Here is a 20544-nt window from a genome sequence, read left to right as displayed (position 1 = left end):
GCCATTTGCCACAACTTTGGAAGTATGCTTATCTCTGCTCGTGTGTCTCTTCTTTTCTCTCTACTCCCCCTCTCTTCCTTTCTTTTATTTTCTCTATACTCCCCCCTCTATCTCCCTCTTTTTTCCTTTATCCTTTGGGAGGAATATGTACTGTATAAGCACTTGTTAAGTGTGTGAGTACATTTGTGTGTGTGTGTGTGTGCGTTTTCCAGGTCAGTGCTTCTGCAATGGTGCTATGACTGAAAAAGGGAAAAAAATGCCAAGAGCAGTTGTACTCTCACCCTCTCTCACCCTCTCTCACCCTCAGCCACAAACACACAAACCAATGACGTCAACGGTGACATGAGAGAGACATATACAACTAACCTCTTCTCCCCCTGTCTCTAGCTGTGTGGTCGATGAGATGGACTTCTTTGGGATGGAGCTGGACGAGGCTCTGAGGAAGTTCCAGGCTCACATCAGAGTCCAGGGAGAGGCCCAGAAGGTGGAGAGACTCATTGAAGCTTTCAGGTCAGACCCATCAACCAATCGCATCATACCCTCAGATTGATCAACATACCAGGGTTACTCCAGGGGCAGACACTCTGGTTCTGGAGTATCACAAACAGCAAGTCCAACCTAGCACCACACCTGACCTGATTTCTAAAAAATTCAGCAGCTGAGCCAATCAATAACAGTGATTAGCTAAATTCCAGCTACCTAGTGGTCTCCCAGGTCTAAAACAAGAAGTGTCCTGCCTCCAGGGCCATGGTTTTAAGCTGTAGGGACAAAGTCCTACCTATCTGGGAGGGGGTAGTAAGATAGACAAGAAGTTACAGGAGTGTTATGTAACAGATGTTATGTCATCTGTCATAAGGGTGACATAGGGTGACGTAAGAAGTTATTTTAATGGAGGTATTATTCTGTGCCAGCTGGTGAGCATCTCTCATATGCAGATGTGAAGATAAGAGAACTAGCTGGTGTAGAAATAACTTTGATACGTAATCACACACAAACACACACACACACACACACACACACACACCACACAACCACATCACCACACACACAACCCCACACCGACATCACAGCACACACACACCCACCACGATCAGCACACACACACAGCAATGGCACACACACACACAAACGGATCTTTCCCTGAGTGATCAGCAAGTATTTGATGCGCAGCAGGACTCTCAGGAAACTGAACACTGACAAGTGTAAGTGTGTATATGCTTGAGAGGAGGGTTATACCATATATCTCTTGTCAGGATGTAAGAACCCACAAGTGAACCATATTAATGTCTGAAGTTGAGTTACTAACTAATGATACTGATGGAGAAACTGTTTGTTTCTGAGACCATTACAGCAGAACAGCTTTTTGTCTCTTTCTCTGTCTTTCACTCTCTTTCTTTTTCATTGGACCTGTCTCTTTCTCTGTCTCTCTTCCACTCTCTCTTTTTCACTGGACCTGTCTCTTTCTCTGTCTCTCTTCCACTCTCTCTTTTTCACTGGACCTGTCTCTTTCTCTGTCTCTCTTCCACTCTTTCTTTTTCATTGCCCCCTTTCCCCCTGTCAGAGGTACTGTACAGATGTAGGATCTTAATTTGAGCCAGTTTGCTACAACAGGAAAATAATCCAGCTGCAACAGAAAATGTGAATTATTATGTGGATTAAAATGATTGGAATTTATTTGTAGAGGTTTATACATTTTTTCTTAGGGCAAATCAAGTCTGACATTTTAAAGTGGAAATTACTAAGTTTAGAAGCATTTTTAAACCTTGAATCCACTACAGGTTTGCAAAATTCTCAGCAACAAAAGAGTATGTGTAGATACCTCTATCTGTCCATCTCTCTATCTGTCCATCTCTCCAGTCAGAGGTATTGTATGTGTAATCCTGAGGTGGTGCAGCAGTTTCATAACCCAGACACCATCTTCATCCTGGCCTTTGCTGTGGTCCTCCTCAACACTGACATGTACTCCCCTAACATCAAACCTCAACGCAAGATGGGCCTCGACGATTTCATACGCAACCTACGAGGTGACTGGGTGTCTGTCTGTGTGTTGTCAGTAAACAGGGCCTAGCTTGTTAGGGGAGTTGTGTCTTTGTTTTGTTCTTCCTTCGGTGTGATTGAACAAATCAAAATAATACAAACCCCATGGTGTTATTTTTGTGACAGTGTGTGTGTGTGTGTGTGCGTGCGTGTGTGCGTGTTTATGAGTGTGACTCAGTATAATGAGCTGCAGAAGCCTTGCAACATTTATGACAGCGTTTCTGAGACACTGGATGGGTTATTTATAGAACTGACACACAAACCTGCACAGATGCACACACACAATGCTTTGAATATTTGAATACAACACAGGAGCATTTTCATCTGGACTGGCCCATATCATTAATCATTAGAGTGGCAGGATCAGGGCTGGTAAGTGTAGAGAACACACCAAACCAGGGACAAGAGAGAGAAGGCTGAGGGCTGGAACATCCCTAACTCCTCTCCTCATGTTCAAATAATGCCACTTTAAAAATGCCACTTTAATAATGCCACTTTAATAATGTTTACATATCTTGCATTACTCATCTCATATGTATATACTGTATTTCATACCATCTATTGCATCTTAGCCTATGCCGCTCTGTCATTGCTCATCCATATGTTTATATTTATATATTCTTATTCCATTCCTTTACTTACATTTTTGTGTATTAGGTATCTGTTGTGGAATTGTTTGATATTACTTGTTAGGTATTGCTGCACTGTCAGAACTAGAAGCACAAGCATTTCGCTACACTCACAATAGCATCTGGTAAACATGTGTATGTGACCAATACAATTTGATTTGATTTGATTTTGGAATGGGGGCTTCTCTCCTGACTGGAACACAACACAAGGTCTCCTTCTAGTGGTGAGATAGAGCCACAGCATATCTACTGTTGACAGATAGGGATGCTACTAACTACCAGCCAATCCTGTCCTGCAACGAGTCTAAACCAGGGATGGAGTAAATTCAGCTATTACTTTATTTTGTGAATTTCCTCTTTAGTTCCTCCTGTGTGACTGCTAGTGTGTGTCCCTGTTCCCTCAGGAGTGGACGATGGAGCAGACATCCCCAGGGAGATGGTGACAGGGATCTATGAGAGGACCCAGCAGAGAGAGCTACGCTCCAACGAAGACCACGTCACCTACGTCAGCCGTGTGGAGCAGTCCATACTGGGCATGAAGACGGTGAGTTGGTGGGTTTGGGTGTGTGTGTGTTAACCTCATGGTGTGTGTGTGTGTTAAACCCATGGTGTGTGTGTGTGTGTGTGTGTTTGTTAACTCCATGGTGTGTGTGTGTTAAACCCATGATGTGCTGTGTGTGTGTGTTGTTTTAGCCCATTGTCAGTTGTGTGTTAACCCCATGGTGTTGGTGTGTGTTAAGCCGCTGTGTGTGTGTGTTAGCCCAATGTGTGTGTGGTGTTAACCCCTTGATGTGTGTTTTTAACCCCATGTCTGCTGTGTGTTTAGCCCATGGGTGTGTGTGTGTGTGTGTTGTTTAACCTCATTGTGTGTGTGTGTGTTAAGCCTTGTGGTGTGTGTGTTTAGCCCATTGATGTTGTGGTGTTCTTTCTAGATTCTGTCTGTGCCCCACCGAGCGCTGTGTGCTGCTGTCGTCTGTTTGAGGTGGCAGACTTCAACAAACCCCTGAAACAGAAACTGGCCAACACCAGAGAGAGTGTTCCTGTTCAAACGACCTCATACTTGTGAGAAACACACACAAGCACTCAACCCGCGTACACACGCACACGATAGTGTTATTTTGTGTAGTAACAGTGTATGTAATGTGTACTGATGGTATAGCTTATGTTCATTCTGCTACATTCCCTCACACAGATCCTGAAGCTGTGCTCCCAAGAAGAAGACTTCTGCCTCCTTACCACCTTCTGTAAAAACCATTGGTCTACTGGGCAATGCAATTCACACCTCTTCAGTAACGAATGTACATATACTATACTACCATTACCACTACTACTACTACTACTCACTACTACTACTACTGTACTATAACACTGCACGGTCTACATACATAGCTAATTATGAGCTGTGACATTATCCAGAGTCTCCAGACATATACCAGTGACATCACCATTCTACTCACATTAGCTAACTGTGTGTGTGTGTGTGTGTGTGTGTGTGTGTGTGTATGTGTGTGTGTGTTGTGTGTGTGTGTGTGTGTGTGTGTGTGTGTGTGTCCAGACTATGCTCATGGCATCACCATGTTGAGTCCGTTCTCATCAGAGAAGAAGCAGATGGTGAGTTTCTGCTCCCCCAGTGGAGAGGAGCTCAGGAAGTGACAGAGGAGCTACGAGAGTCCATCACTGAGGTCAACGAGATGGAGCAGATACACATTCAATGTGAGGCACGCACGCACGCACGCACCGCACGCACGCACGCACGCACGGCAACGCACGCACGCACCGCACGCACGCACGCACGCACGCGCACGCACGCACGCACGCACGCACGCCACGCACGCACACACACACACACACACACACACACACACACACACACACACACACACACACAACACACACACACACACACACACACCACACCACACACACACACACCAACACACACACACACACACACACACATATATGTAATATCATGGTCCCAGATATCACTTGTCCTACAGGGGAGCTGAAGAGAGAACAAGGGGTGCAGACTCACACCCCCCACACCAACGGAGGACAGATGGGCACACTCAGTCGACACACAGGATCCCCCACAGGTAACAAACAAACACTAAGTTAGCAACTAGCACCACACACCACTCTGTGTCTCTAAGTGTCACTTCTGTGTTTCTCCCCTCAGCCCAGAAAGATCTGTATGACAAGACTAGCAACAACACTGTGGAGGTGAGTCACATACACACAGTGTATTTTTGTTAGCAAAGATACAGACAGGTGAGGAGTAATGGAGACCCTCGTCATCTCCCTCCAGCTCTGTGTGACTCAGAGCGACACAGCCACAACTGTAGGGCTAGATTTAACCTTCAGCTTTCTGCTAACAGGGGGCAGTAACAGGGGGCCACCTGCTAATGCACGGTTAGCTATTAGCCTCCTGCTAACAGAACATCTGCTTCCCAGCCATCATAAGCTTTACTAAGCCCTGTTTGCATGCTAGAAAACCATCTCCATGGCCAGACTCAGGGTTGATGCGTGTGTCTGTGTATGCATGCATGCATGCATGTGTATGATTTTTTTAAATGGCGCTGGAGGAGATTGCTGCTGTTTTACGGGCTCCTAACCAATTGTGCTATTGTGTGTTTTTTTGCGTTATTTGTAACTTATTTTGGACTTAATGTTTCTGCCACCATCTCTTATGACCGAAAAGAGCTTCTGGATATCAGAACAGCGATTACCCACCTCGTAACGAGTCGGACGCGAAGGATTTACTTCAGACACCAGACAAGGCCCAAATCCCCGTCATTTGCATTAAGAAGAGACGGAGATATAGGTCGGGTTGCCTTATAAGAATCTGACGGCGAGTGGGTAACCTCCTCCGCAATCATTGGATAATAAACTGGATGAGCTCCGATCAAGACTATCCTACCAACGGGACATTAAAAACTGTAATATTTTATGTTTCACCCATTCGTGGTTGAATGACGACATGGATAACATGCAGCTGGCTGGGTTTTCCGTGCATCGGCAAGATAGAACAAATAGACAAGGGGTGGCGGTCTGTGTCTATTTGTCAATAACAGCTGGTGCACAAAGTCTAATATTAATGAAGTCTCAAGGTTTTACTCGCCTGAGGTAGAGTATCTCATGATAAGCTGTAGACCACACTATGTACTAAGAGAGTTTTCATCTATATATTTCATAGCTGTCTACTTACCACCACAAACCAATGCAAGAAAATTCTCATCCAGAGGTGGCGCTCCTAGTGGCCGGGACTTTAATGCAGGGAAACTTAAATCCATTTTACTTAATTTCTACCAGCATGTTACATTTTCAACCAGAGAAAACTCTAGACCACCTTTACTCCACACCCAGAGACGCGTACAAAGCACTCCCTAGCCCTCCAATTGGCAAATCTGACCATAACTCTATCCTCCTGATTCCTGCTTACAAGCAAAAACTAAAGCAGGAAGTACCAGTGACACGCATAATATGGAAGTGGCCAGATGACGCAGATGCTAAGCTACAGGACTATTTTTCTAGTACAGACTGGAATATGTTCTGGGATTCTTCCGATGGCATTGAGGAGTTCACCACATCAGTCACTGGCTTCATCAATAAGTGCATTGATGATGTCGTCCCCACAGTGACCGTACGTACATACCCCAACCAGAAGCCAAGGATTACAGGCAACATCTGCACTGAGCTAACGGGTAGAGCTGCCGCTTTCAAGGAACGGGACTCTAACCCGGACGCTGATAAAAAATCCCGCTATGCCCTCCGACGAAGGAAAAGCGTCAATACAGGACTAAGATTGAATCCTACTACAACAGCTTCAACGCTCGTCGGATGTGGCAGGGCTTGTAAACTATTACGGACTACAAAGGGAAGCACAGCCGTGAGCTGCCCAGTGACACGAGCCTACCAGACAAGCTAAATTACTTATATGCACCTTGCATGAGAGCACCAGCTGTTCCGGACAACTGTGTGATCAAGCTCTCCGTAGCCGATGTGAGTATGACCGATAAACAGGTCAACATTTACAAGGCCGGAAGGCCAAATGGATTACCAGGACGTATACTCCGAGCATGCACTGACCAACTGGCAAGTGTCTTCACTGACATGTTCAACTTGTCCCTGACGGAGTCTGTAATAGCAACATATTTCAAGAACACCAAGGTAACATGCCTAAATGACTACCGCCCCGTAGCACTCACGTCTGTAGTCATGAAGTGCTTTGAAAGGCTGGTCATGGCTCACATCAACACCATTATCCCAGACACCCTAGACCCACTCCAATTTGCATACCGCCCCAACAGATCCACTGATGACGCAATCTCTATTGCACTCCACACTGCTCTTTCCCACATGGACAAAAGGAACACCTACGTGAGAATGCTATTCATTGACTACAGCAGCACTGAAGCATGCATGAGAGCACCATGAGTTCAACACAACAGTGCCCTCAAAGCTCATAATTAAGCTAAGGACCCTGGAATTAAACAGCCCTCTCTGCAACTGAATCCTGGACTTCCTGACGGGCCGTCCCCAGGTGGTAAGGGTAGGTAACAACACATCTGCCACGCTGATCCTCAACACGGGAGCCCCTCAGGGGTGCGTGCTTAGTCCCCTCTGTACTCCCTGTTCACCCATTACTGCATGGCCAAGCACAACTCCAACACCATCATTTAGTTTGCCGACAACACAACAGTGTAGGCCTGATCACCGACAACGATGAGACAGCCTACAGGAAGGAGGTCAGAGACCTGGCAGTGTGGTGCCAGGATAACAACCACTCCCTCAACGTGATCAAGTCAAAGGAGATGATCGTGGACTACAGGAAAAGGAGGGCCGAACACCCCCCCATTCTCATACATATTACCTCAATTACCTTGACTAACCGGTGCCCCTGAACATTGACTCTGTACCGGTACCCCCTGTATATAGCCTTGTTACTGTTATTTTATTGTTGCTCTTTAATTATTTGTTATTTTATTTATTGTTTACTTCAGTTTATTTAGTAAATACTTTCTTAACACTTATTTTTTCTTAAAACTGCATTGTTAGTTCAGGTTTTGTAAGGAAGCATTTCACTGTAATGTCTACACCGGTTGTATTCAGCGCATGTGAAAAATACAATTTGATTTGATTTGAATCAAGCCCAGTTCCTCCACTCTAAATGACCTCTCTACAGAACTAGCAGCTCCCAACCCAAACTCCCCACCAAGCCCTAACTCTTAGTCAGTCCTTTTGAATTGCATATATCTTGGCAGCAGGTAGCATAGTGGTTAAGAGAGTTGGGCCAGTAACCGAAAGGTCGCTGATTCTAATCCCCGAGCCGACTTGGTGAAAAATCTGTCAATGAGCCTATGCTCCTGTAAGTTGCTGTGGATAAGAGCGTCTGCTAAATGATGTAAATGTAAAAATCTTTGTTAGGGAGACATTGTGTGTGTGTGTTCGCTCCCTGCATGCTGCCATTGTGTCTAACCCACCAGAGGGCTGCTGTAGGCTGCGTTCAGGCTGGTAACTCCTCATGCCATTCATTCTCTGGCTGTTTCTAAACTAGGTGTCAATTCACAATAGGCTGCTGCAGACCTACCACATGACCCAGGCCAGCCCTGATAGGCTGCTTCAGACCTACCATGTGACCAGTCCTGACTCCACCCAACTGGCTCTGGCAGCACCCCTGGCAATGCTTAGCCCCACCCACCCTGGAGAACTCCGCCCAGACACCCTCATTCAATGCCAGCAGATCGTCAAGGTGATCGTCATGGATCAGAGCGGCCGCGGGAGAATGGAAGCTTTCCTCAACCAAGGAAGCCCCGCCTCCCACCACCGCCTCATCCAATCAGCGATGTCCACACCAGTACGGATCAGAGAGGGATCTGAGCCCCCTCTGCCTCCCCCCCCCCCCCCCTACAACCACCCCCACCAGTACTGTCCCCCCGACTCCCCCTACCCCCTTCCACACACCCTTCCTCACCCCCTGCGCAGACGCAACTCGAGTGGTTCCCGCAGCCTCGTCTGACATATGTCCCCTGATCCTACAACACTGTCCTCTGAACTTTTGTTAAACAGTGATATACTGGGAGAAACACACACAACACAAACACTCATAGACAAAGATAGAGAGGGAAAGGGTGAGACGAGGAAGGGAGGAAGAGAAAGAGGGAGGTAAGGAAGTCAGCTGAGAGAGAGGGAATAAGCCGAAAAATAGAGTGGGAGAAAATGGGGAGGTTTCAAATCAATATAAATTCAAAGTCATCTAACGATGTAATGTTTATTTTTCTAAAGATAGATTTTCTAATCTGACAGCTCTTGTGACACAGTGTCATCTGTACATATCTATATCTGTACCTGGCTTTAGAAAGAACACTCTAGGATGCCCCTCCTACCCCCTAATCCCTGATTATAACCCTGCCCTGATATCACACAGCTGATGCAACAAAAGGAATTCCTCCCAGTGAATGGAACCGTCTGGACATAGAGACATACAGTTGAAGTCGGATGTTTACATACACCTTAGCCAAATACATTTAAACTCAGTTTTTCACAATTCCTGACATTAATCCTAGTACAAATTCCCTGTTTTAGCTCAGTTAGGATCACCACTTTATTTTAAGAATGTGACATGTCAGAATAATAGTAGAGAGAATGATTTATTTCAGCTTTTATTTCATTCATCACATTCCCATTGGGTCAGAAGTTTACATACACTCAATTAGTATTTGGTAGCATTGCCTATACATTGTTTAACTTGGATCAAACATTTTGGGTAGCCTTCCACAAGCTTCCCACAATAAGTTGGGTGAATTTTGGCCCATTCCTCCTGACAGAGCTGGTGAAACTGAGTCAGGTTTGTAGGCCTTCTTGCTCGCACACGCTTTTTCAGTTCTGCCCACACATTTTCTATAAGATTGAGGTCAAGGCTTTGTGATGGCCACTCCAATACCTTGACTTTGTTGTCCTTAAGCCATTTTGCCACAACTTTGGAAGTATGCTTGGTGTCATTGTCCATTTGGAAGACCCATTTGCGACCAAGCTTTAACTTCCTGACTGATGTCTTGAGATGTTGCTTCAATATATCCACATACTTTCCCTCCTCATGATGCCATCTACTTTGTGAAGTGCACCAGTCCCTGCTGCAGCAAAGCACCCCCACAACATGAGGCTGCCACCCCCGTGCTTCAAGGTTGGGACTGTGTTCTTTGGCTTGCAAGCTTCCACCTTTCTCTTCCAAACATAACGATGGTCATTATGGCCAAACAGTTATATTTTGTTTCATCAGACCAGAGGACATTTCTCCAAAAAGTACAATCTTTGTCCCCATGTGCAGTTGCAAACCGTAATCTGGCTTTTTTATGGCGATTTTGGAGCAGTGGCTTCTTCCTTGCTGAGCGGCCTTTCAGGTTATGTTGATATAGGACTCGTTTCACTGTGGATATAGATACTTTTATACTTGTTTCCTCCAGCATCTTCACAAGGTCCTTTGCTGTTGTTCTGGGATTGATTGGCACTTTTCGCACCAAAGTACGTTCATCTCTAGGTGAAGGACCAGAACGGTGTCTCCTTCCTGAGCGGTATGACAGCTGCGTGGTCCCATGGTGTTTATACTTGCATACTTGTTTGTACAGATGGACGTGGTACCTTCAGGCGTTTGAAAATTGCTCCCAAGGATGAATCAGACTTGTGGAGGTCTACAATTTCTTTTCTGAGGTCTTGGCTGATTTCTTTTGATTTTCCCATGATGTCAAGCAAAGAGCACTGAGTTTGAAGGTAGGCCTTGAAATACATCCACAGGTACACCTCCAATTGACTCAAAATGATGTCAATTAGCCTATCAGAAGCTTCTAAACCCATGACATAATTTTCTGGAATTTTCCAAGCTGTTTAAAGGCCACAGTCAACTTGGGTGTATGGTAAACTTTCTGAACCCACAGGGAATTGTATTACAGTGAAATTATAAGTGAATAATCTGTCTGTAAACAACTGTTGGAAAAATTACTTGTGTCATGCAAAAGTAGATGTCCTAACCGACTTGCGCAAACTTATAGTTTGTTTAACAAGAAATTTTGTGGAGTGGTTGAAAAAAAATAGTTTAATTGAACTCCACCTAAGTTACGTAAACTTCCGACTTTCAATTTGAATCCACCTCCATCACATCATCAACTCTCACCTAGGGTTTTATCCCTCCTCCTTGGCACTCTCTGTTGTTTTTTGTGTTATAGATGATAATGAGATGCTAATACTACTTTTTGATCCTGAAGAAGTGAGTATGTCAGAGCAGCGGGGGAGGGAAGACTGTTTCTCCTGAGTCTGGTTTTACAGTGTCTGACTTCTAATATCTGTGTGGTGGGAGTGGTGTGGTGCATGTGAAGGTATGAGGGTCCCTGATTGTGTGTGTGTGGTGTGGTATGTGTGTGTGTGTGTCGTGGTTCGGTGACGATGTGTGTGTGTTAGTGGAATGCTGGGGGTCGTCAGTCGGTGTGGTGACGGTTTGCCGGTGTGTGGAATGACCATTGATAATCTCCTCCTGAGGTTTTTTATACATGGTTCCAAGGCCTCCACTCAAGTAAACACAGGTTACTGACGACAAATCTTTATTGATTCTGCTACCTTTTGTTCAACTTTCAAATCTTTATTAGTTTAAATTGATGTTCATCCATGAAATTAGCTCATAAAAAACATTCATGGTTGAATCTTTAATTGATCATGTTCAATACATTTAGCCTTTATTAAGTGCTTATGAAGTAATTCAGTATCCTCATACGTTTGTGATCAGCCATACCCATTCTATATCCATTCAGTTCCATGATGAATACCTGTTCCTTACTCTTCACTTGACCTGCCCTTGTCCCACAGGGGATTATATTACACAACCAGTTACCCCACCACACAACAATCAACAACCAACCACCACACAGACACACACACACACACACACACACACACACACACATTAAACCAGAGAATGACTTACGATGTAAGATATTTATCAGAGTATTAAATATGTTTGATTATTATTACTGATTGTTGTAACATCTCTTCCTTCCCCTCTCTCTGAGGGCTGTGACACGTGGTGACCCACTGAGGCTGTCCTCTAAGTGTCGCACCATATTTTTGGAGTACAGAAGAATAATGGATATGTGTATATAGGTGATATATAGATTTAACATAGAAATAATAGACACAGTGCTGATGTGTGTATTTATACAGAGGGGAGGAAATTGTATTTAACTTGGACAAGAAAAAAAATCGATTTGTTTTTCCGACTATGAGGGCATAAGAACCACACTGTTACCATGGGAGACAGAACAGGCAGTCCAGTTACCATGGAACCACACACAGAGATGACACATCTACATGATGACATCACTAAATTATCATAGTTAGAGTTATACTGTGGCTGTGATCGCGCTAACGTTAGCATTAGATGGTTTAGTGGAAAATAAGCAGGAATCATAGTAGACATTTTAGCATGTTCTAAAGCCCTAACATATTATCGCCCTAACCCTAGCCCTGAGTCTGGCTCACCTGTCCTTCTTGGAGATGTGTCCCTCTTGGAGATGTGTCCCTCTTGGAGATGTGTTACACTATTGAGCACCTGTGCACCGACACACTTATAAAGTATTTACTAATAAAATATCATGTTTATAGCAAGTGTTAACTAATGGAATATTTCTAAAGATTTGTTTGAAATTAATTAAAGAATAAAGTAGTTTGTACTCTGCCTTGAGTCCTGTGTGTGTGTGTGTGTGTGTGTGTGTGTGTGTGTGTGTGTGTGTGTGTGTGTGTGTGTGTGTGTTATACTGTACACACAGTTTCTCAGACTTTCTCAGGGTGTCATTTCTTGTCCACTAAACAGCTCACAGTGCACAAGATGACAGACAGACCAACAGAGAGATAGATCGATAGATATGCAGACTGATAAGACAAACAGGTGAGTAGGGGAGTTGATTTTACTTGTCCAAAACACAGATGTAGAACACTCAGAGAAAATACATAAAATAAACCATAACACCCCACGAATATATTATCCCCCAAACACAATGATAGTAACATAGTAACACGTGATATAAACATAGTAACACAGTGACACAAACATACGAACACAGTGACAACACTATTTGGCTGAACAACTTAAATGTACAAAAACATGATACAAGAATATAATAAAATACACAGTGGTATGACTAGTGCAAGATACCTGTATACTTACATGTGTGATATATATAGCCTATATATTAGGGCTGTCAAATGAAGAAAAAAAATGTAATCGCGTTAAATCGCAGGATTTGCTGTGATTAATCGGCATTGCTAAAATTGGGCTGTAATTTAAGATTATTCATACAAAAAGCATTACAAGAATATTGACGTCTTGATTTTGTCCAAAGTAACAATAATTAAAATCAGGTAAATTGATAAAACACACATTCTTTAACCTCAATGTCAACTTGCTTGGACATCCATTGTGGTTTTTAGCTGTATGCATGATGTATTTTGGATGTTTTCAGTCTATTTTGAACACTTTCAGGCGTGATTAAACGCGATAACAAAATAAATAGTGCACTAAAATGACAAAGTGAACTTGAGTTAACTGGTTAACTCTGACAGCCCTACTATATATACACATGTCTCTCCCACTCTTTCTGTTCTGCCTGTGGACATAGAAAAGATGCAGCGCTCCAAGAGGGCTGCAATGGGGTGTTGATTCAGGCCAGGGAACCACCAAGTTTCTGTTGGGTGGTTTTGACTCTCTTGCAAGAAAAGGGCAACTTCTCTCCTTCCTCTCTCCCTCCCTCTCTCTTTCTCTCCCTCCCTCTCTCTTTCTCTCCCTCCCTCTCTCTTTCTCTCCCTCCCTCTCTATTTCTCTCCCTCTATCTCTGGTGGACCAATCCATCTGACAAACAGTCAGTATGTCCAGGATTTGGCCCCATGACTAAGGAATAGGTGTGAAGTTGACTGAGAAGTTCTCAGCCTTTACATCGTAGTCTCCTCCCATTCCAGTTCAACATCACCTGCAAGAGAACAAAAGAGTAGAGATGTGAAATGTGCGTTTATGACTTGTGTGTCTGCTAGTGTATGTGTGTGTGTGTGTGTGTGTGTGCGTCTGCTCACCCTCCATAGCGTCCAGTGAGTCCATCTTCTCCAGAGCAGAGTAGTTAACAAACCAGATGGACTGGCTGTTTCCTTTACTGTTCAGCAGGTCCAGAGTACTCTGGTGTAGGAACATATACTGGGCCTGGGGACATGCATGCATACACTTGGCAAGATTGTCAGGCTCTCTACAGGTTTGAATACATCAGGACAACAGGGGGAACTAGATCATAATATGAAGTATCATATCCATATCACAGTCAGAATATTTCATTATTTTATGATACATGTTGTATAAAGACATATTTCTCACCAGGTTCTGCACCATACACATCCTCTCACTGCGTAGTTCAGCCACCAGACCGTAGATGTCCACAAAGTCGTGATCACTGACATGTTGAATTAGGTGGTCCAGCGCTATAAACACTCCTGTCCTGCCTACACCAGCACTGCAGTGCACCACTATAGTGGTGTTCTCATGCCTGTTGGCTCTGATGGCTCTAACAAACTGTATGAGTGTGGTGCTGGACTCTGGTACGCCATGCTCTGGCCAGGAGGTGTAGTTGAAGTGGTGAACCACCATGTAGTCCCCATGCTAGGGGGAGAAAGAAAGAGAGAGAGGGGGAGAACAATGTTTTGATTATCAAGAGGGAAACTGTGTAAACTTAGTTATTCTGAGGTTCTCGCGTGTGTGTGTGTGTGCGTGTGTGTGTGTGTGTTACCCTCTCCACTTTGAGAGCTCTGACGGTCCAGTCAGGATAGACGTCCTCTGTCAACTTGGTGATGATGATGTCCCCAAATACTGTCACCGGCTTATTATCTTCTGGCCAGTACTGGTGACACCGGATCTACACACACACAAAATTGGTGACAGCGGATCTAAACAGACATTCAACCCTGACACTACTAGAACCTTGGTCCGGTCCTTACCCTTCCTTTCTCATAGCACTGTGTGAGCATAGCAATGGTTTGTGTGCGAGTCTCCCAGATCATCCTCCAGAAGTCAGCCACAGTACCGGGGAGAGGACCCTGGGTCGCTATGAACTCACTGGGACACAGATAGCCCTATTAAGGGAGAAGGAGATGCAGCAAGAGAGAGAATCTTATAGTCAGAACAGAGCAAAGTCACAAGTCTCCAGTTATTTTTTAGTTATTTTTATTTCATTTTTTACTTTTACCCCCTTTTTTCCCCAATTTCATCATATCCAATTGGTAGTTACGATCTTGTCTCATCGCTGCACCTCCCCTACGGACTCGGGAGAAGCAAAGGCCAAGAGCCATGCGTACTCCAAAACACGACCCTGCCAAGCCGCACTGCTTCTTGACCCACTGCTTGCTTAACCCGGAAGCCAGTCGCACCAATGTGACGGAGGAAACACCGTCCAACTGATGAGCGTCCAACTGATCAGCTTGCAGGCACTGGGCCCGCCACAAGGTGTCACTAGAGCACGATGAGACAAGGAAATCCCAGCCGGCCAAACCCTCCCCTAACCTGGACGATGCTGGGCCAATTGTGCGCCGCCCCATGGGTCTCCCGGTCACAGCCGGTTGTGACACAGCCTGGGATCAAAACCACAAGTCTCCAGTTTTGTAGTAAACACAAAAGTTGGAGTGTTTTGATGGCAAGGTTCAAGAGGTGATGACATTTTCTCTTAAAGCATGAGTGTTCTCTTTCCTGTGTGTGTGTCTGTGTGTGTGTGTGTGTGTGTGTGTGTGTGTGTGTGTGTGTGTGTTGGTTGTGTGTGCGTTGTGTGGTGTGTCGGTGTGTGTGGTGTGTGAGGAACTCACTAAGATTGAAGCTAGCGTTGATAGTCAGACCAGGCAAGCCACGTTCAGGAGCAGCGCTTAACACGGTTTGTTGGTGTCTTGTAGAGGAGATAGCGGTTAGGCTGTTGTATGTGTTTGTTACGGCTGCCTAGTGGTGTGCATGCAGTGTGCTCATTACAGGGTTTTGCATGTTAGTGAAGCCGTTCGTGGACTGTTCCAGGGAAGGTCAGCGTCTGATGTACCAGGTGGCACGAATTTGGTAGCTCCTTGGAAAACAGGGTTTACACACGTCAGACTACACACAGACGCGCACCGCCCACATACGCAGTGCCGCACACACACACAAGGTTTTCACCAGGTCGAGAGGCTTCAGAGTTTACATACTGCGAAACTCTTCCTGGAAACTTGGCGTTCTCGTTGGCACACAGATCCTCTACAATGCTGCAGGAAAAGACTTCTTATGACCGCACTGAGAGACAGAGTGAGATGGGGGTAAGACGAAATCCTTCACAGAGCAGCAATCCACATGCTACTAGTATTGCCAAGCAAATACAATCACATAGCACAACATACACCACTCATTCAGTGACTTACTTGAGAGACTTTCTGTAGCTGAGAAGTCTGAAAACAGAGTGACAGAACAATGAGTCACCACTGCACGCGTGTATACGGCAGACCTACTTTCCATTACTCTACAGTTTACAGACTGCACAACACTGAATGAATAACAGCACTTCCACTACGAAACTAACTAGCAAATTGCAGAGAGACCACAACACACTGGCCAATGCAACACACAGCAACACACACATGGAGAGCTACAACACACTGCCTTACAGATGTAGGATCTCTAAATTTGAGCCAGGAAAATGAATCCTGCAGAAAACAGAAATGTTAGATTATACGTGATATAAATTAATGGACATTTTTGTAGGGGTGATACAGTTTTCAAATTATAGGGGCAAATCAAGTTTCAAAATGTAAAAGAGGAAATTACAAACGTTTTAAAAACTAAAATACACTACAAGTTTGCAGCAACAAAAGAGTGATCAAATGAAGATTCCTACATCTGTAATACCAACTTACTGGATGACAAATATTCTCCTTCCGCCTAAAGAAGAAGGAGGAATACCTGGAAGAGAGTGTGAGAGAGGGTTAAAGTGAGAGAGTGGGCAGACAGCCAACGCAAATTGCTGATGTGGTTATGATGTGTGCGTGTGTGCATGTGTGTGTGGAGTGTAGTGGGTGTATGTGTGTGAGTGTGTGTGTGTCGTGTGTGGTGTGTGTGTGTGCTGTGTGCTAACGAGCAGCAATGCACTATGATGCTGTAGGCATTGCAGGTAGGTCGGAGAGAGAGTTGTGCTAGAAAGGTTTAGATGGGGCATGATTTAAGAGCAGGGAGCGGTAGAACCTTTGTTGTGGCTATGTATTGCGATATAGAGAGGGAGTGTGGTTTGTGGTGTGTTGACGAAAAAAACAGCGCACACGTAGGCACACACACACACAACACACACACAACACCACACACACACACACACACACACACACACACACACACACACACACACACACACACACCACACACACACACACACACACACCACACACACACACAACACACACACACACACTGACCGGTTGTAGCTCTCTTTCCTTTCAGCTCCAGGCGGCCACAAGCGATCATTTGATCCAGTTTAAAACTTGGTCTCTAGTAATTCTCACGCCTCCCGGGGAGAATAGGTCCCTCCTCCTTCTGACGTGACGGATCCTGCCATTGGATGAGGAACATGTCACAAAACTCTGAGACACCTTGAGTACGGTTGGCTGGGTTTAAACCTTGGTCAGCTAGAACCATCAGAGGAAACATTGAGTTTAACCTGACAGAGACATAAGATGATGATGATGGAGTAGCCACAGCCAGGAAGAAGGAGAGGAGAACTCCCAGAATGATGTGTTCATCTCTGAGTCAACAAACCCATCCACTGACAGACAGAAGGGAGAGGGGGAGAGGGGCGGATGGACAGAGGTGTTGTTTTACATCGATTTGTAATTGGAGAGGAGAAGGAGAGGTGTATGTCTGAGTTGTGGGAAAGAATAGGGGAGGAAGTGGTTAACCTGCGGTTCTGATATGCTCAGAGTAGTCAGGAGTCTGTGTACTGGCCCTCGGATGTTTGGTGGCTTCGGACTTAAACTGCAACACAGAACAAAGACATGCACTGTAATTAAACTTTGTAAGGTGGTTGTGTGTGTGTGTGTTGTTGTTGTGTTGTGGGATAGTACTGTGTGTGTGTGTGTGTGTGTGTGTGTGTGTGTGTGTTTACATGTGTGTGTTGTGGATACTCACACGTAGACAGTGTTTGGTTTGAGGGGTCCGTTACAGAGTGTGTTACTGTACTCCTCAGTCAGACAGCTGCCCTCCTCTCCGATAACATAGTGGTCTTCCTGGTGGTCTCTACGGTCCAGCACCCTGTCCCTCACAATTCTGTGTCTAATCTGTGAGTTGTTGTGTCTGCTGGTTTGTGTGTGTGTGTCCCTGCTTTCGCCGTCCCTCACACAGAGTGGGTTGGGGAAGCCATTGTCAGTCAGGTAGGGGGCGGGACGAGAGAGGAATGCGATCTTCCAGTTGGTTAGGTTCCTGCTGTCCATCACTGAGACAGAGACACAGACAGATCTCAGACAAGGCCTAAAGCAGCGGCTCCTAAACATTTTAGTTTTGGATATATTTTCTGTCTGATAGATGTACTGTATGTTTATGTGTGTGTCTGTGCATGTTAGTGCGTGTGATGTCGTACCCCCAGATTCTGACACGATGATCTGGATGCTACTGATTGGTCCGTTGTCATCGCTGTAGAAACAGGCTGGCATGCGAACAATGATGCTCCTGGAGGTTACCATGGCAACTCCTCCTCGGTCCAGCACTGCCTGGGGTCTCTGGGTGGGCTTGGCAGGAGCTACACACACACGCTCGCACGCACACACGTACACACACACACAAACACACATAAATACACACACGTTGCGGTTATGCAGGGGTCATGTTGGGGTTATGAATGGGTTACGGGATTCCTAAAAAAAAGACCATGATTTTGAGGATTTTCCCCCTAGAATGGGTCTTTGGAGGAAGGATTGTTGATATATTCAGTGGAAGTCAGAAGTTTACATGAACTTAAGATGGAGTCATTAAAACTCGTTTTCAACCACTCCACAAATTTCTTGTTAACAAACTATAGTTTTGGCAAGTCGGTTAGGACATCTACTTTGTGCAGTCATTTTTCCAACAATTGTTTACAGACAGATTATTTCACTTATAATTCACTGTATCACAATTCCWGTGGGTCAGAAGTTTACATACACCAAGTTGACTGTGCCTTTAAACAGCTTGGAAAATTCCAGACATTATGTCATGGGTTTAGAAGCTTCTGATAGGCTAATTGACATAATTTGAGTCAATTGGAGGTGTACCTGTGGATGTATTTCAAGGCCTACCTTCAAACTCAGTGCCTCTTTGCTTGACATTCATGGGAAAATCAAAAGAAATCAGCCAAGACTCAGAAAAGAAATTGTAGACCTCCACAAGTCTGATTCATCCTTGGGAGCAATTTCCAAATGCCTGAAGGTACCACGCTCATCTGTACAAACAAATAGTACGCATATACAAACACCATGGGACCACGCAGCTGTCATACCGCTCAGGAAGGAAACGCCTTCTGTCTCCTAGAGATGAATGTACTTTGGTGCGAAAAGTGCCAATCAATCCCAGAACAACAGCAAAGGACCTTGTGAAGATGCTGGAGGAAACAAGTACAAAAGTATCTATATCCACAGTAAAACGAGTCCTATATCGACATAACCTGAAAGGCCACTCAGCAAGGAAGAAGCCACTGCTCCAAAARCGCCATAAAAAAGCCAGACTACGGTTTGCAACTGCACATGGGGACAAAAAGATCGTACTTTTGGAGAAATGTCCTCTGGTCTTGATGAAACAAAAATAGAACAAGCCTCCCCCTTTTTCCTCCAAACATAATGATGGTCATTATGGCCAAACAGTTCTATTTTTGTTTCATCAGACCAGAGGACATTTCTTACTTGTGTCATGCACAAAGTAGATGTCCTAATCAACTTGCCAAAAATATAGTTTGTTATCAAGAAATTGCGGAGTGGTTGAAAAACAAGGTTTAATGACTCCAACCTAAATGCATGTAAATTTCCGACTTCAACTGTATATTTCTGTTTATTCTCAAACAATATATACAGTTATATCAACGTTCCAGAGGGGGATGTCTGCTACTTTTAGAGCTAGGATCCACTTTGTAAGCATTCCCAATATTAACATGAACTCATGTCCTTCCTCCAAAGGAACATTCTATGGATTAGATTTCCAGAAAATGTTCTTTTTTTGTCCTGGTTTCATGAGTAATCACCCTTATGTAGTGTAAATGTAGCACTGTACCTATGATTCCAGTAGTGATCCGAACCTCTGAGCTGGGGGGGCTTAAACCTGCACCGTTTACTGCTGCAATCTGAGAGAGAGAGAGAGAGAGAGAGAGAGAGAGAGAGAGAGAGAGAGAGAGAGACACTATTTGGCCCTAAACAGACAATACACAGTGGCAGAATACCTGACCACTGTGACTGACCCACAATTAAGGAAAGCTTCGACTAATGTACAGTCTCAGTGAGCATAGCCTTGCTATTGAGCGAGACCACCATAGGCAGACCTGGCTCTCAAGAGAAGGCAGGCTATGTACACACTGCCCACAAAATGAGGTGGAAACTGAGCTGCACTTTCTAACCTCCTGAGAGAGAGAGAGAGAGAGAGAGAGAGAGAGTGTTTTGTGATAGTGTGTGTGCTCCTCGCCCGTATATTATAGTTGTGACCTGTGTGTGTGTGTGTGTGTGTGTGTAGTTGTGACTTGTGTGTGTGTGTAGTTGTGACCTGTGTGTGTGTAGTTGAGTCCTGTGTGTGTGTAGTTGTGACTTGTGTGTGTGTAGTTGAGTCCTGTGTGTGTGTAGTTGTGACATGTGT

The 20544-nt window shown here is 44.8% G+C and overlaps 1 protein-coding gene and 1 pseudogene across 1 annotated transcript in view; one reads left to right on the top strand and one right to left on the bottom strand.

Annotated features, from left to right (window-relative positions):
* The window catches only part of LOC111961009 (IQ motif and SEC7 domain-containing protein 3-like), a 41799-nt pseudogene extending 31624 nt beyond the window's left edge, over positions 1-10175 (top strand).
* A 2423-nt stretch (positions 10176-12598) lies between these two features.
* Positions 12599-20544, bottom strand: part of LOC139024831 (phosphatidylinositol phosphatase PTPRQ-like) — a 25312-nt gene continuing 17366 nt past the window's right edge. Inside the window, 11 exon segments of the mRNA XM_070439803.1 lie at positions 12599-13675; positions 13776-13899; positions 14068-14349; positions 14477-14602; positions 14685-14819; positions 15042-15173; positions 16116-16142; positions 16608-16653; positions 17866-18169; positions 18314-18472; positions 19972-20041. Coding sequence (XP_070295904.1) covers positions 13638-13675; positions 13776-13899; positions 14068-14349; positions 14477-14602; positions 14685-14819; positions 15042-15173; positions 16116-16142; positions 16608-16653; positions 17866-18169; positions 18314-18472; positions 19972-20041 — 1443 coding nt within the window. The 3' untranslated portion in view covers positions 12599-13637.

This window comes from Salvelinus sp. IW2-2015, linkage group LG4q.1:29 (assembly GCF_002910315.2).
Source record: "Salvelinus sp. IW2-2015 linkage group LG4q.1:29, ASM291031v2, whole genome shotgun sequence".
In the NCBI taxonomy this organism is placed as follows: Eukaryota; Metazoa; Chordata; class Actinopteri; order Salmoniformes; family Salmonidae; genus Salvelinus; species Salvelinus sp. IW2-2015.
This window is presented reverse-complemented; position numbering and strand designations above follow the sequence as displayed.